At 50.6% G+C, this 17,793-nt stretch overlaps 1 protein-coding gene across 1 annotated transcript in view; it reads right to left on the minus strand.

Moving 5' to 3' along the window:
• The window catches only part of TBXAS1 (thromboxane A synthase 1), a 137,821-nt gene extending 120,500 nt beyond the window's left edge, over positions 1-17,321 (minus strand). Inside the window, exon 1 of the mRNA XM_045855777.1 lies at positions 17,051-17,321. Coding sequence (XP_045711733.1) covers positions 17,051-17,139 — 89 coding nt within the window. The 5' untranslated portion in view covers positions 17,140-17,321. The remainder of the gene's footprint in view (positions 1-17,050) is intronic.
• Positions 17,322-17,793: the final 472 nt, after the last annotated feature.

The following is a 17,793-nucleotide window of genomic DNA, read 5'->3' on the forward strand; positions in this document are numbered from 1 at the left end:
TCTGTGGACTCATCTCTTTCCCATCTCCCCACCGACACTGAGCTCTGCTGCTCTGCCCACCAGAGTGACGCTGTCATCTGAGAGCCACCGGCAGCTTCTGGGTGCTAGAGACAACGAGTCACCCAAGATGCATTTCTGCAGAGGCGGGGAGATAACTAGGCCGCCCCACGTCAGCAGGAGCATGGCCAGGAGACGACCAACCAACCAAAAGGGCTCACGCTCTCGGAGATAGGCAAGGTCCAGGCCAGAGCGAGAGTTCATCTCTGTCTCTCTGCCTGCCAATTAGCAGACTGGGCCTCCCTGATAATTGTGCTCTCAAGATAATGGCTTGTTTAAGTAATTGATGGTGTTTGTCCTCACTGGGGAATCTTAGCACATCAAAAGATGTTGAGAAAGCCAAAATTCACCTAGGGTCTGAATTAATCACTTTGTCAAGCACAACAAAGGCCGGCTTGCTTGGCTAATACTCCCAAATGAGGTAGCAACCCTCAGTTAAATAAGGAAACTGTGGTGCCTTTAATTAATGTTTCAAAGAGCTCGGGCTTGCTTTTTCACCTGCTTTATCTTTAGGAGAAGTGGGGGGAATGGGTGCAGAGCAGGTGTGTTCCCAACTTCTCCAGGGCAGGGAGGAGAGGCCCTGCTTCACCAAAGCTCATAGGAAAGGACCTGGGGGCCTCAGCCCACCACAAGGTCGGCCGGTGTGCATGGCTGTGCCTGGGTCAGGGGAAGTTAGGCCCAGAGTATGTCCCCGAAGGCCACCCTGCAGCCTCAGCACTTCCCCTGCTCCGGGCGAGGCCTCTGGGGAGCCACTGGCCACCTCCGTCTGCCCCCACAATAACCTCTCAGTCTCTCTGGGCTGCACCCCAGAGCCCTGGCCGCCCTCCCACCCGCTCTCCGGCTGACTCCGATCTCGAGTCCTGTCTCACAAGGCTCTGCCCCAGGCAGCTCAAGTGTCCAGTTTCCCAGCAGGCCCTCATTCCCCCTGCCTCTCCCGTTTCCTACCCTCGTGCCGCCCAGAGCCCCAGGCCAGCCTGGCCATGACTGGTACCCAATCCCTCTCCAGATCCCCACCAAGGTCATGGGGGCCCAGGCAGAGCCGTGGGGCCTTGTGGGTCCAGATGGGAGGTTTGTCTGATCCCAGCTGCACAGCGGCCTTCGAAAGGACTCTGACACCCCTAAGGCCACCTAGAAGCCAGCGAGCGGGATGAGGCAATGGGGTCTGGAAGCCACTCGGGTTCGCTCAGTGACACAGACCATGGGTGCCCTCCCAAGGGTGAATGAGACACATCCAGGCCCCCAGAGAGTGTATCCCATGGAAAACAAACGGGGAAACAGGGGTTTCCCTTGGGCTCTGGGAGGCCCCGACAGCAGGCCCTCACCTACCAATTTTACCCCGTAATTCCCATGGCTTCTGAGCTGGTCACCAGTTAGAAACCTCAGTGCTAATCTTCTCCGTCAGTCCTCGTCTGCAGTCAGTCCCCAGGGACTGTCCATGCTGCTCTCAGAACATCTCAAGTGGGTTCTTTCCTTCCTTCCAACTGGCGCCGCCCCATGTCAGGCCACCATTGTCTCGCCCTCGGGTGCGGGTCTGCAGCAGCTTCCTGAACGGGCCTCCAGCCTCCAGGCTCTCCCCCATCCATCCATCCATCCATCCCCCCATCCATCCATCCATCCATCCACCCATCCATCCATCCCCCCATCCGCCACCCACGCTGCTGCCAGGAGAGTCCTGCTCACGTGCACATCTGTCCACGCTATGGCCACTTCAGTATTCTTCCTCGGCTCCCTGTCACTTTTAGACCAAACAGGAAACTCTTTCCTTTGGGCCACAGGACCTTTGGGGATCCGGCCCCGGCCTGGCTCTGAGTGGTCTCCGTACTCCGCCTTCAGACTCCAGCAATCTGGCAGGCCTTGGACCCTCCAGGTGCCAGCTCATTCTGCCCTTCTGGGCCTTTTAAGCCACGCTGTTCTCCAGACCAGGACTAAGAGAAGGCAAGCGAGGCTTCGAGGGTGCAAGATTTAAGGAAGCACTCTCTCTCAGGGATGTGCAAGTGCAGACCCTGCTCTTGTTTGACCCTGAGTGGAAGTGCCCCCTTAAATCTCACACCCCAGGTGCCTGCTTACCTCACCCTGGCCCCTGTGCACCCATTTCCCTGCCTGGTGTGTCCACCCTCTTTCTCCACCTGGCGAGTCCTCATTATTCTTCAGATTTCTCCAGGGGCCCACCCAGACTGTCCCGGGCCCACGGATATGTTTCCTTGGTCACCGGTCCCCTAGTGCAGAGGGACTGCAAACAAAGAACAGGAGAACTTGGCGACTTGTTTGTAAGAATATAATCCTGCCCAAGTTCATTATGTACTGGACCCTGTTCTGTTTCCATTATGTGGGCTTAGTCATCAGTAGTTAATCCTTTTGTTTTTATGAAGTCCTTAAAGAACCCTTAAGATGTTGTTGTGAAAGCGATATCTGCCTTGGGTGAACCCCAGTGACAGTCTGAGCCCTGAGAGGGCACAGTGTCCAGCACCGAGTAGGCACTAAATGGTCTGCTATTATCACGCCTCTGTGTCCTGCGTAATAATATCAAACAGTTACTGGATGTTTTCCGGGGGCCAGGAGCTGCTCCAAGTGCTTCTTGCATGTTAACTCATTTACTCCTCCCCACACTGCACGTTATGATCACCTTCGTTTTGCAGGTGGGGAGCCAGAGGCTCAGAGAGATGAAGTAACTTGCCCAAGGTCACACAGCATATGAGTAGCAGAGCAGACAGGTGAGCCCAGGCTGTCTGGTTCTGGAGTCCACGCTGTTCGCTAGCGCCTGTCCTGTGTCTCATCTGACCTTTGCAGAGCAGCAGATGGCCACGAACCAAACCTTCCTGCAAGCAGGCGGTGCAGAAGGCCCTGCTCCACTCCCTTCCGTGGGCTGAAAAGGCAGATGCCCTTCACAGGACTCCGTTGTCCCCTGGGATCGAATCAGTTGGTCAGATTGGCCAGTGCGTCCATTTGAAACAAGGACAGGCAGATTTAAAGTGAAGACCTGACCCATGCGGAGAATACAGGGGCTGTTTCTTTGAGTTGCTGTATCTCTTAGTAGCCAAGGTGGGTACGCAGGAGCATTGGGTACTTGTAATGGGTGCACAGAACGATTTGGAGTTCCTCTGTATCTAACCTACTAGGTACTCAAAAAATATTTGCCAGTTGGATTTGATTATGTCTTCATAAACCCAGCCAATATCTCCATCTTTGTATTGCATTGTGACCTGCCCGATAGCCTGGAACAGGCCTGGGAAACCAGATTCTGTCTCCCAGCCTGGCAGAGGACTTAAAGAACTTAGGCAGTCAAAACAACAAAAGATTATTGTGAGTGTTTCAAAAATATTTGTAATACCGTTGCATCTTTTTGGTTGCTATAATCCTCAGATCTCTGTGTGGACCTGATTCTTGCCAAGTTCACTCATCGGCCTTTGATCATCTCTTAGCTACAGCGGTCAACTGTAGGTCCAGCCGGAGATGGAGGTCCAACTGGTTTTGACCTAAGACAAGGTCAAAAGGCAATCGCTCCCGTCTCAGATCACCAAGAGTCTTAGGGCCCTTTGCTGGTTGGTTCTGGCTGTCGCCACCCCGGGCTCTGGACTGGATGTGCAAACACACAGAACCTGCCTGGCCTTCCCCGTGGTTGACCCATCGGGGTTCGGCCTCTCACTTGCCTCCTGAACCTCATAAACCCTTGTATGACTGCCATTCCTCGTCCTAGTCCTGGCTCCTCCTGGCCACTCCTCTCTCGTCACCTGCATTAGTTATTTATTGTTGCGTTACAAATTACTCTAAAACCAAGTGGCTTAGAACAACGAGCGTTTGTTATGTAATTGCACACAATTTCCAAGGGCCAAGAATCTGGGGACAGACTAGCTGGGTCGTGTGGGCTCAGGGTCTCCCATAAGGTTACAGTCAATGATCTAAGACCAGCCAGAGCCTGAAGACTCGCTTCCGTGCCCACTCATGCAAGGGTTGGCAGCCCGTGCTACGTGCGCCTCTCCACAGGGTTAGTCAGCAGGCCAGGTGGCTCCCCCTCTAAGCAAGCAATCCAAGGGAGAGAGTCCAAGATTGGGTGATAAAGTTCTCAGTCATTTATGGCCTAACCTTGGAAGTGATATGCTGTCACCTCTGCTGTATTCTACTGGTCACCTGACTGACCCTGGTCCAGTGGAGGAGGAGACTACTATGCAAGGGCGTGAATACCGAGGGACAGGGGTCATTCAGGGGACATCCTGGAGGCCAGCTACCACAACACGCATGCCCCAGGGTGAACCAATTTAATTCAAGTACATCTCTCCTGCAGAGTTGCACCTCGGGTTTGTCAAGCTAGGTTCTAAGCCTTGCAAAGCCTGTACGCTGCTTCCCCCTAAGATGAGGTATTGAAACGAGATGTAGCTGCGCCATTTTTCACTTCATAAAGACGTATGCAGTTCCTGCTCGGTGCCAGGCACCGTGCCAGATGCCGCCATCCATCACCGGGAGAACAGATAGGATCTCCTTGGCTTTACTGGAAAAGTAAAATCTGGGAAACTTCAAACTTGGGGGGAAAGTGAATTTACAGCCTTCGGGAAACCACGAGGCTAATACTAGCCAACATATACTAAGCACTTGCTTTGGGTCCGGCGTCGTACCAACACATTAAGGATATTGTGGCTTCTAACCTCCATCGACCTCCTTGTCACGTCTGTTATCCAGACGGGGAAACTGAGACTCGGGGACTTGCCTGATCGAAGGGGTGGAGCCTCTAGCCACGCCTCTGAGGGGTCCGTCCTGGCTCAGCAAGGCCCGTGAAGGGAAGGAGACTGCGGTTGTGTCCTAGAGCTGCTGGGGGCAAACTGGGGGCTCACAGCAGCAGAGTTGACCCTCGCAGGCTCTCTCCCACTCTCTCTCTCTCTCTCCCACTTTCTCTCTCTCTCTCTGGCTCTGGGGCGGATCCTTCCTCACTCTTCCTGGCTTCTGGTGGTTGCTGGCAGGCCTTGGTGCTCCTGGCTTGCAGCCGCATCCCTCCGTCTCCATCTCCATCTCCACGCGGCATTCTCCCCAAATCTCTGTCTTCAAAGCATCTTCACTCCGTGCGTCCCTGCATCCAACCTTCCCTCTTCTTAGAAGGACATCGGTCATGGATTACAGACCACGCTAATCCAGTGCAAGCTCATCTTAACTTGGTTATATCCACGAAGACCCTACTCCCAAATAAGGCACATTCCGAGGTGCTGAGTGGACCTGAATCTTGGGGTGGGGGGACGGGTAGGGAATGCCACTCAACCCAGTAAACACACCATCTGAGCTGTCAGCAGCCCTGAAGAGAACAATCTGGGTGGGAGTGTTGGTGGGGAGGGTCTCCCTAACTGCCTAAGAGGAGGTGAGAGAGAGAGAAAATAACCCCAAGGAAAGGAGACGCAATTTCAAAAATGATTTCTTTTCCTGGCTCGCTCTGAATGTTGTGCTTTGTGTTTTCCTTTTGTCTGTTGGGTTTTGTGGGGGATTTCTTTTTTCTTTTTTTTTGGCTAGCTATTATTATTAGGCTAACTAAGCTATATTCTAGTTGTTTTAGTCAGCACACCATTTTTGTAGGGAAAGGGGAAACGAAATTTTGTGGCTGATTTCCCATTATGAGAGAGCACCTTCCTGTTCATATCCACCGATGAGGCGAGGGTGCAAATTCATGTGACGGGGAACAGGGAAGGGAGAGAAAAGTCACACTTTGTATTTGAAAGCCCGAGTTAAATTCACTCTGTGTAACAGGCCTTGTGATACTGGGTTTCACCCTTTCCTCTTCCAGCCAGCCCCAAGGGGCGGTCTCTGCAAGGGCAAGACATAGTCCTAAAACAGGTTTTCTCTTTAATAACCCAGTAGGGCTTTAGCACCCATGAGAATATTTAAAAGAATTCTGGGGCTATTTATCTTTTCATCCACAGCTATTTCTTGGCACAGCAGCATCCATAAATTTACTGTGCAGTGTAGAACAATTTGTCTTAAACAATATAGCTCACAATCTGCAGGGGAGCCCCCTGGTTGCTGTATTTCAGGATAGGGCGAGCACACCACGCTTTCTGCGTTCAGGCTTTTCCAGAATCCGAAGGATCCTCTTGGTCTCCTGGGCCTCAGAAATGCCTCCCCTCGGTTCTGCTTTTCCAGATGGGAGTTGGAGCCCCTCCTGGGGGAGCTTCTCCATCCCCCACCCCAACCCCTGACTTGGTATTGGCATTTCTCAGAGAATGCGGTAGCCTCATCACAAGTCAGCCCCTGACCTCCATTGCCATTGCTTCCTCAGCTAGAAATACTGGGGGTGGCTCATCCCCAGGCTCAGCCCAGGTCCGAGCTGAGCCACCACACTGAGCTTGTGCCCTTGCGTTTAGCATTCTAGGTGCTGGTTCCTAAGACCCAACAAGACCCACCGCGTCAACGTCTCAGCTGGCAATTTCTCCAGCAATGTCTGGAGGAATTTTTCCTACCCCTGTGCACCTGAGGGCTCTGGAATATACCCAACAGTAACACTAGCGTCAAATATGACAAAGCGCTGCCCCGGCAGGGTGGTTCAGTTGGTTGGAGAGTCCTTCCGTACAGGTTTGATCCGTGGTCAGGGCACATGCCTAGGTTGTGGGTTCAATCCCCTGTCAGGGAGCGTATGGGAGGAAACTGATCAATGTTTCTCTTACACCGAAGTTTCTCTCTCTCTCTTTCTCTCCCTCTTCCTTTCTCTCTAAAATCAATAAGCAACTCTTCGGGTGAGGGTTTAAAAAATACATCACAAAGCACGGAAGAAAGATTGGGAAGTGAATTCCATTTAGGAACTAGGGACTGATTGGTGACCCCGGAAGGAGTCGTCTCCATGGAGAATGGAGGAAACCCCCCACTGCATGGCTGAAGGGCAAATGGGAGGTGAGACTTGACACCTTCCTGGTTACCTCCCACAATAATCCCTTTTGTCACCAGATGATGCGGCCAGCTTTGGCCACTGTCTTTGTACAGGTAGAGTTCAAACCCATCGATGTATCACGGATGGCTTTAGGATGCTCACAGCTGTAGGTCCCCAGACGCCTATTGATCTGTGCAGGTAGGAAGAGGGCACCTGAGGTATTTTCAGCATTTCAAAGAGCCTAATGTAAATCGTGCATTTATTGACACTGAGATTGTGCAGGTTAACTAAAATGTCAAGCTTCTTTGCTTTGGAGTGGAATTATAACTTGGTACACTAATGCTGGCTCTCCCATTGATCAGCTGTTCTCCCTGGCAGAGCTTCCGTCGGCTTGTCTTTGAATAACTCCAATGGGAAAATAAGTCAGTTGTTGCTTAATGGTACGTTGTTGTATGGACCACAGAGCTTGGGGCCTGTGGGGAACTGGCAGGACCAGTGGCCAGTGGTGAAGAGCTAGATAGCACTGCTGCAAACCGTGGGGACTGGTGTTCCACAGAGCAGAGGAGGAGGAAGTGCTTGCCCTTTGCAGCCTCTCTGCGGGGGTTGGCTGCGTCCCATCCCCCCACACTGTGGTCAGGACACTCTGAGGCTCAGACCCCAAGTGCTCTGTACTTTCCCACACAGCACATCTTCCAAATGGCTGTGTGCTGCCATCTGCCCCATCCCCTCCTTGGGCATCAGAGCCTTGCTCCTCGATTCCCCATGTGACAGTCCCTTTGTCTGAATTCCTGCGAACGTTACCCACTGCACCTCAAGGAGGTGTTACCAGCACACAGCCTAGAAAACCTTCAGCTTTCAGTGAGTGTGCGAACAAAGAAGTAATTTATTTACTCTTTCAGTGAGCCACATGCAAGGCATCCTGCCAGGTGCCGAGACCACGGCGCGCAGACCACGGCGCCACCAGGGTGCAAGTCAGAGGGAAACCGATTCCACCCTTTCCCATGCGTGTGCATACGCGCATGCACATGTGACAGTGATCATTGGAAGCAGGGCTGCTACCTCAGTTTCCTGAGGCATGGTTATGGTCATTAACATTTATTGAGCAGCTACTATGCACAGGCATTCATTGGCTTAAGGTTCAGCCCCTGCCCTCAGGGGCTTAGAGTCAGGCTAGAAAGAGAGGACACATGCAGACCGCGTAAAACAATACAGTAAGTGCCAAGTTAGCCGTAGAAACCCAAAGAGCTCCGGGGGTTCAAAGGGGGCAGGGTCACTGAGGGCTGGCGGGGTGAAGAAGACCTTCCAGAAGGGCAAGACTGGACGAGGTTTGGAATGATGGATAGCACTGAGCTCAGTAGAGGGGGTAGGCATTCAGGCAGCAGGGGCCATGGTGCGCAGAGTGTGCTGAGAAGCGGGAGCACATTGTGTGCAGGTGGGAGGGGACGGAGGGAGGATTTGGGGCACCTTTCAGCTCCCAGAGTGGAGGCAGCGTCTGATTTGGGTGCACGGCACTGGCCCTCCCCAGGGTGTCTGGGTGTAGTGCTTGGAAAACAGGAATTTGGTGAAGCCACTATTTATAGAGGTTGGCCTTGCTTGTTCCGACCGACCATTTTCTGATACCATTTTCCCCAAATACCTTTAAGAGTTAAAAAAAAAAAGCCACCCTCTTTCTGGGGCCATGTTCCAGAATGGCTGTGTGCCAGCGCGAAACCTAACTGGCACACCTTTGCAGGGACACATGCTGGTTTAGGACGGCCCTGCAGTGTGGCTCAGGACCGGCCTCTGTGAGGAAGCCAGGGGCACCCGAGTCTCGGGCTCTGGAGATCTCCCCACTCAGCTGACACCCGCTCCTGCCCAACCCCCCAGGAAGTTGTGCAATGTCGATATTTCTGGCAAACCAGGTCTGAGATGGCTCTTAAAAATTGAAGTTCCCATTTTTTAATTGGATTGTTTGTCTTCCTCCAGTGGAGTCGTGTGAATTCTTTATATATTTTGGAGATCAAATCCTTGTCTGAGGTATCATTGGCAAATATGTTTTCCAAAAAACTATGGTACACTTACACAATGGAATACTATGCAGCAGAAAGAAAGAAGGAGCTCCTACCCTTTGCAACAGCATGGATGGAACTGGAAAGCATTATGCTAAGCAAAACAAGCCAGGCAGTGAAAGACAAATACCATATGATCTCACCTATAAGTAGAACCTAATCAACACAACAGACAAGCAAGCAAAATATAACCAGACACACTGAAATAAAGAACAAACTGACAGTAACCAGAGGGGAGGGGGAAGGAGCTAAAAGGGGAAGAAGGAGAAGGAAAGGTCATCAAGGAACATGTATAAAGGACTCATGGACAAAGCCAAAGGGGGGTAGGACTGAGGGCGGGAGGTGGGGATGGTGGGGGGAGGTGGTGGTGGGGAAAATGGAGACAACTGTACTTGAACAACAATAAAAACATTGAAGTTCCAATCCCCAACAGTGTGAACCCTGTTCCCTGTCCCTTCTCTCTCCAAAGCCTCATCTCCATGTTCAGAGGCACTTGACTGTTGTGGCCAGAGAGCAGTTCCTGCGATGCTGCTGGAGTTCTTGAAGATCGGGCACTTACCCTCTGTGGCAAGTGACAGCCTGAGTGAGGTTGGTTGTCACGGTACTCAGGGCTGGAGGGAAGGGCTCATCCAACAGCTCTGTGTCTGGGAGAGCCACTGCCTGCCCAGGGAACGCTGCACCAAGCACTTACTCAAGTAGCTCAGCAAAGCACCGACATAAATCTGACGATTTGCTTTGTTTATAGGATGAATGAGATTTTTCTTTCATCTCTGCCCAATGAGTAAATCTACCAGAAGCTCAAATTCCTTACCAGATTAGAAAAAGTATGACCATAAGTATTAAGACTTTTGCTATTGTTTTCTTTAAAACAAACCAATGAACAGCCCTGGCTGAGTGGCCCAGTTGAGTGGAGCACCATCCCATGCACCGAAATGGCTGCGGGTTCGATCCCAGGTCAGGGTGCATACGGGAGGCAACCCATCGATGTTCCTCACATCAGTGTTTCCTCTCTCTCTCTCTAAAATCAATAAACATATCCTCAGGTGAGGATTAAAAAACATACTTAAGCAAATAAACAAAACCAAGAACGACCATATGCCTAATAAGGGTGGCCCTGCAACAAAATTCCCAGGCTTCCAGAACCTCTGAGTAAACAACAGCGTCTTATTGTTTGACAACCCCATTTTGTTTTGGGTTGAAAATAGTACCCCATCCTAATCACCTCTTTGCCCCAATGGGGGCTGTTTTTCAAAATGACTCCATTGTCCACAAAGATGGTCATTTGCTGCCCGGAGGGCTGTCAGAAGGCTGTATCTAGACACCGAGGACCGTTCCCAAAGAAAAGGGCCAAGAGCGTGCTTTCCGAGAGCGGCGTCCCTGCAGTCCGGGTTCAGCCCATCAGGGATGTGCCTCGGCCGGTCATAAAATGCATTTAGCTGTATAAGTTCTGGTGCTTGTACTAGAATAATCAGTCATGTTACTTTATAGTCACACCTCGTCCTCTTGTTCTGGAAAATCAATAAAGTGAGGGGGAGGCTAGGGATACTGTGTATGACTATTTAAAAGGGAGAAAACAAAAAAATAATATTCTGTGAAAATGGTCCTCGAGGAAGCCCAGACCTCGTTTTCATAAGCAGGCTCAATGTTATCTCCAAGCTCATCACCGAGTTATTAAACCGAAGTGCCCATCACAGCCGAGACCAAAGTACAAAAAATAAAAAAGGGAGGTAGCCTGCATCCTTCGCCGGAGATCCTGGGACACTGGGAATTATCCGTGGTCTTTAACATCTATTTCTAAAATGTGCTCATTAATCACAGTCTTAATGTTGTGTTCCACCAAATGTTACAAACCCTGATGTTGCCTTTGCCCCGTGATGCTTCTCCAGCTGAGACTGTCTCCCTCTACTCTCTTCTAAGTCAATTCTTCCCTGAGTTTCAAGACCCAGCCCAAGGCCCTCCTGCTTTCCAAAGTCACCTCTGACTGGCATGCAAGGGACTGGGGCAGAGAGACGAGAAGCAAGGATGGTGCACGAAGCTACAATGAAGCCCCTAAAAGCTGCTTTGTGGGCGTACTCCCAGGCTGCTGGGACACTCAGTGCCAAAGGAAATGCCACTGAGGATGGGCAGGGTGTCAGGCAGAAGGGGGACAGTCGCTAGTGGATCATGTGTGTTTTTATCTGACTGGCTTTCAGTGGCAGCGCCCAGGTTCTGCACAAATCTGCCCATGTGAGAGCATCAACAGATGAAACAGTCTGCAGCCTAGGCCTCGAAGGTCCTCCATGTCAGCTGCCCACACCACGTGGGGAGCGCTTTGGCAGCGTTCCTGATGGACACAGAGGGGCACTCACATCTCCCAAGGCCATGGCTGGACAGCTGTGGCTATTCATTCACCTTGATATTGAACTGAAGCCAGCCCCCCACATGGGCCCTGCTTTGCCCTCTAGACTCTGTTCCCTGTGCATCCTGAACCACATCATTGACATCATCAACCTGGAGCCAGCGAGCTTGCAAAGGGATAATTTTCCCGGTTGGTTTCTCTGTTCAGCAGCCCCTCCAGTTCCAGCAGGCTACGTAGCTGTCTGGCTGCTGACACGTCTGACCAATCTTTTCAAGAGACAGTTCCAGACGGTCTTGATTGCCCCTCTCACGGTGGCCATGGGTGGCATTCCTTAATTAAATGAGCTTAGAAAGCACCCGAGGTAAGTGAAGTGAAACAGATTTCTTTACTAGAGAGCCTTTCAGGGCCAAGGCCATGGTCAAGGGGCTTTTCCCCTACGTTTTCTTTTAGGTTCTTACCGTTTCAGGCCTTACATTGAAGTCTTTAATCCATTTCAAGTGAATTTGTGTGGATGGCAAAAGATAAGGATTCAATTCCATTCTTTCGCCTGTGCGTACTCACTTTTCTCAGCATTATTTATTGAAGAGGGTATCCCTTCCCCTTTGTGTATTCTTGGCTTTTTTTGTCCAAAATTAATTGACTGTATATCCATGGGTTTGTTTCTAAGTGCTTTATTCTGTTCCATTGATCTGTATGATTTCAATGTCAGACTCTCGACTAGTACAGCTTTGCACTGGAATTTGAAATCAGGAAGTACCTTCCATTGGGGTCTTCCCTCAGGATTGCTTCAGCTGTTTGGGGTCTTTTCTGGTTCCATGCAGATTTTAGGAATTTTTTTATTTCTGTGGAAATACCATTGGAATTTTGATAGGAATGGCATTGAATCTGTAAATGCTTCTGGGTAATATGGGCATTTTCACGACGTTCATTCTGATTCATGAACACAGGATCTCTTTCCATTTATTTGTGTCTGCTCCATCAGTGTCTTACCATTTTTAGTGTACGGATCTTTTACCTCCTTGAAGTATTTTATTCTTTTGGATGCAATTGTGAATGTGATTGTTCTCTTTGTTTCTTTTCCAGAGAGTCTGTTGTATGTATGTAGAAATGCAACTGACTTTTATGTGTTGATTTTGTATCCCGCCATTGTACTGAATTTGTTAATGAACTCTAACCGTTTTTCGGTGGAGTCTTTAGGATCATAGATGCGTGCACGTGATCCTGTGATCTGCAAACAGAGACAGTTTTACTTCTGCCTTTCGGATTTGGAGCCCTATTATTTCTTTTTCTTGCCCAGTTGCTCTGACTAGGACTTCCAGCATTATGTTAAACACGAGTGGTGAGAGTGGGCATCCTTGTCTTGTTCCTGATCTTAGCGGAAAGGCTTTCAGCTTCTCACTGTTCAGTATGACGTGAGCTGAGGGCTCATTATATAGGGCCTTTAATTATGTTGAGATACATTCATTCCTTCTACACCTAATGGGTTGAGAGTTTTTAACTATGAAAGGAAGTCAAAGTTTTGTCAGATGCTTTGTCTGCACCTATTGAAGTAATCACGTGATGTGTGTACTTTATTCTGTTAATGTGGTGGGTCACGTTTATTGATTTGTGTATGGTGAGCTGTCTTTGCATCCCAGGGAGCAAAGGTTTCTTTAAAATACGCTCTGGGACTGCCTGTCGGTCTAGCATTAGAATCCAGTTCCCCCACAGGGGAAGCAAGCTCTCCGAGAAAGAAACTTTCAGGTACAGCGATAGACTTTTCCATTATAGTCTTAAGTCTTAATAACTCCCAATCACATTTTACTTTAACCTGGTCTCAGAACGAGACTTGATCAGAACCCCATCTCCCCCTGATTCCTGCTTTACTGTCTATTTGATTGGCCCCTCCGGGTCTCAGGATCCCTTAAATGCATGCCGCTTGGCACTCAAAGCCCTTCCACCTTCCCGACACAGCTCTCCCTGGCCCCCTCCATGTGCAAATATATACTCGTTTTAACTGTTCAGCCACTTAATGGAATAGCTCCCGGTTACCTTTCTCATCGTCTCAGCAGCCAAGATACTCCCCCCCTACTCCAAACTCCCCTGCACGTTTGACCCTCCTGGTAGAAATAGTGAGAATACAGTCCCCAAACATCCATGCCCAAAGCATAAAACCTCCGTGCCCAAAGCTGTCCTCTGCACTCCTAGAGGGAAGCAATTTCCTACATTTTTGGGGGAAGTTTCTTTCCCTTTTTTGATCAGCAGCTCATACCCGTTAAAGGAATATGGAAGATGCAAAAAGACTAAGAGAAGAAATAAAAATTACTTATAATCCCACCACTGAAAAAACAGAACATTATTCATATTTGGGTTATTTCCTTCTACACCTTATTAGAGGATAAAGAAATCTTTCTAACAGGAATCCAGCTGCCAGTTCTTAGGTGTGCTTGAAGCTCTAAGTGCACTAGAAGTGAGCGTTGCCTCTAGCAATATTCAATTTGTACGACGTATTTCTTATAGAACAACTCTCTTCCAGGAGTAAGAATTTCAAGCCATTTTACACGGAAATTTTAAAATGTCTTCTCGCGCATGTTAATCACATTGGCTGTGCTTCTTGTAGTTCTAGCTGATATATTCTGCACCCCGGCTCTGATCTGCTTATACCCCAACCTACGCTGCTCTGCCTCTTCACTGCCAACGTGGATAATTGTCATTGAAAAACATCGCATCAAGTGCCATTTTGGGAAAACCATCAAAGCATATTTAACAAGTAAGACGTGTTTATTGATTAAGCGCATGCCTCGATGCCTGCTCTGCAAGGTGAGCAGGGCCACAGAGATGGTCCACCTGCAGCAATTAGAAAAGTGGTCGCCAAGTGGGTCCAAAACGGAAATACAGTAGGCTTTCCGGAAAGGGGCTGGTTCATGTGGTCCAGAGATTTGTGCTGAGCTGTGAAGGCTAAGAGAAGAACCAGCAAGACCAGCAGAGATCAGAGGCTGGAGTGAGCCGTCAGCCAGCGTTTATTAGGTGCCAAGCACACGCCAGGTGCCCTAAGAGAAAGAGGGGGTGGGAGAGACGAGAAAACTGCAGCGCTGAGTTGGGGGTCGTGCGTGCCTTGGCGTACAACTGCAGGAAGCGCTCCCTGAGGCGATGCCCTGAGCTTGGCCTTGGAGAGAAGAGCAGAGGGCAGCACTTCAAGCAGGGGCCTGGCCAGGGCAAAGGCACCTGCAGCAACGTGACCCTGCAGAGAACTGTGAACGGCACAGGATGTTGGGGAGTCAGGTGTGGGGGAAGCAGGTGCAGGGAGATATGGCCACTGAAGGACGCCGGAGCCAAACCCTACATCCTGGATGCCGGGCGGATCAAATGTGCATGCCTCTCCAACTTAACGGACCCCCATGAAGCCAAATGCTGGAAGAACACTGGGCCACGGACAGACGTTTCCAGAATTGTAATGCAATAGGAGACCTCGCCCCTACCCCGAAGGAGCCCACCAGTTGGTTGAAGAGGCGCAAAACCACCCTGGTGTCTCCCCAATTTTATCTCCTCGGAGTTGAGGTGTTTCATTGCCGTCTTGCCTGGCCCAATGGCGGCTCTAACTCTGAAAGGAGAGACGAAGGAGTTTAAATGTTCGGGACATGCCACCCTCTATGGTTTCTCCTCAGGGCGTTCGCGGAGCACCCCCCTCTCTCCCACATGGCCTCTCTTGAGAAACAGGGCGGTGAGGCCCCACTTCAGTCAGGCCAGTGTCTGTGCTCAGTGGCTACTTAGTCCTGCCTGGAGGAGGAGGGTCCACAGCCCAAGGGACAGACCCAAGAGCACTGGAGCCACGGGCACGGCCACTCCCGCCCACTGCTCCTCTCCTTCTGGAATATTCTCTCGAGACCTTGAGCTTACCCTAGAACCTCCACATCCCCCTGCCATGGGCATCTGATCCAGACTTCCTGTTCCCTGACCTTGCCCCCGGGCCGCGCCCCACGCCTGGCACATGTTAACAGATCAATAAATGTTTTTGCGATAACAGGTGGAAGTCAGCCGTCACTTCCCATTTACCACCTCTGCTTCGTGCTTTTATCTAATCTCTGTGTCTTTGACCCGGGTTATTAATGTGGCCCCGGGAACGCATTCCAGATGCACAGCTGCCTGGCCGAGCGGGGCGGTGTTATTGTCCGTGACTCTCTGATCTACGCTGATTACAAACACCTAGTTACAGCAGCTTATCAGCCAGGACACATGGCCCCTTCCATGACCAGAGCCTCGTTAATGTATGCGATTCTCTCATTCACTGACCGGACATCTATCGAGGCCAGACTATCTGCCAGGCACTGAGCTGGGAGTAAGAATACAGAAACGAAAAAGACACAAGAAAGACCGAAATGAATGTGCAGAAAAGCATCTGATAGAAACGTGGGTGCTGCCAGACCACCTGGAGGATGCAGGTGGGACACGCTTTGAGAACCGCAGTCCAGGCATAGCTACTGATGAGAAATTAATATTGATAAGAAATTAAAAATATACTCAAAGCACCAGAGGCTTATTTTCCTCTGCATTTTGGTGACATGGGTGATAGTTCACTAGGGCGGCTACGGTCTACTGAGTAAGCACCCTTCCACCTGTCAGGCCCCTGTGCTGTGTGCGGCGCTGAGCAGGGAAAGCCAGGGAGACGGATTAATGGGGTGGGGTGGGGTGGGGGGAGGGGCGACCATTTGCACATGGCCCGTCTGAAGGCAAGATGAGCTACACCGCAATAGGGAAGTTCAAAAGATAATTAAACCAGTTTAAAAAGCCACGCGGCACTGGGACCGCCGCCACCTTTCAGAGCCAGGTTCCGAGCAGTAATTCCATCATCACAGAACGTCAGATGTGAATTTTATTTTCAGCTATGCAAATTCCGAAAGAATAATACCTCACATTTGCATAATGCTTGATGCTTTGCAAAGTGCTTTCCCAGTTATTATTCCAGAGGAGGCTTTCCTACCACTGGAAACATAAATTGAGATTCTGTTCAAACTCGAGTTCCTCGTTATTTTTCCCACTTCCCCCTCAAACACCAGAGCCGCCTAAATCCTGGCGCTTATGGTTGGGGAACTCTAATGAGTTTAATCGACAAGGTGGATATACACGTGGAAGTTGCCCATGGCGGGGTGGGGCGGGGGGCTTCGATAGAGCCAGACGTCGGAAAACCTGTTGAATTCACACTATCCCAGGGAGCCACTCCCAGTTGGGATCTGAGATCCTTTCAGGGTCTGAGACTTTGTGGGTCCTGCATGCGCTGTGTCTGCGTGTTCGCAGGAGTCCCTTCCCTTTTACCAGACAGCAGTAGAAAACAAGGAAAGTAGTTCCACCACGTTGATGGTGCTGCAGGGCGAAGCTGCCCTTTGTGTTTTAAATGTAACGCAAAGCAGAAGGCTGGCTCAGCCGTAAATCCAACGTGCGGACAGGATCTGAGATACACAAGGTAAGAAGACAGGGAGGCGCTCAAGGACATTCTTCCCCCTCCGAACCTTTCCAGTTCGGCCCTTTTCCCATCCCTCTCCGACTTAATTACGTGGAGCGCTCTCCGTCACAGAATCACCAGCCTTCCCTGACACCTCAGGCTCATGCATTTCAGCAAAAGATTAACCCGACTGTTTGCTTTTCATTCTGAAGCTGTGTTAATACTCAACTCCCTCTAGATTGGGGGGGGAGGGAAGAAAAACACACTCCCACGTCCCCCACCTGGCTCCCGCAAGGCCCCGGGGCTGCAGTTTCCGACAACAGCACAGTCCCTGGGACGTGCCCGTGGCGACTTACCACTTCAGGAGGGCCACGAGGACCACAGACAGGGCCACCGTCAGCATGGGGCTGTTCACTTCCACTTTGAGAAACCCCAAGACTTCCATGGTTCCTCAGGGACCCTTGAGGGGTGTCCTCCAGAGGAGAGAGGCCGGCTGGTCGCCCTGCTGTCACAGACACCGGGATCCGCAGGTGGCAGAAGGAAGAGGCAGCCGAGACAACGTCACATCAAGTGGGTCCCGAAAACGTGCTCTTTCTCAGGGTGTCTGCTTGTAAAGAGGAAGGAAGAGGAGGGAAAACAAAGGCTTTCTGTGTAAGGCAGTGAATCAGCAACTTTATTTTCCTGACGAGTGCACTGGCAATAAACATTTACATTAACTTCCCTGGGAGGCGGCGGCCCAGCGGTCCCCGTGTTGGCCGAGAAACAAAATGGTTCATGGATTTCGACTCTGACAAGTGCTCATTACAGAAATATATGAATTTATAACGAAATGAAGTTGTGAGGAAAGAGATTCTGTACATCCCAGAAAAACTTGAGGTGGACCTCAGGCTGAAGGAAAATGCTGGCCACCCTGAGGACATCCATCTCCCCAAGCTCATTGGTTCCCGGGGCCTCGGGACCTCTCTGGGGTCAGAGGTGACTGGTGATGGCCAGCTGTTGGTGGCTGGCTGTTGGTGGTTGGCTGTCGGATCCGACTCAGAATCTTGCCTTAGATCAGTGCTCTCATCCTGAGCTGAAGGATTTCTTAAGGGTCTAAAAG

The sequence above is a fragment of the Phyllostomus hastatus genome, unplaced genomic scaffold (assembly GCF_019186645.2).
Source record: "Phyllostomus hastatus isolate PE091 unplaced genomic scaffold, TTU_PhHast_1.1 phas_scaffold_114, whole genome shotgun sequence".
NCBI lineage: Eukaryota > Metazoa > Chordata > Mammalia > Chiroptera > Phyllostomidae > Phyllostomus > Phyllostomus hastatus.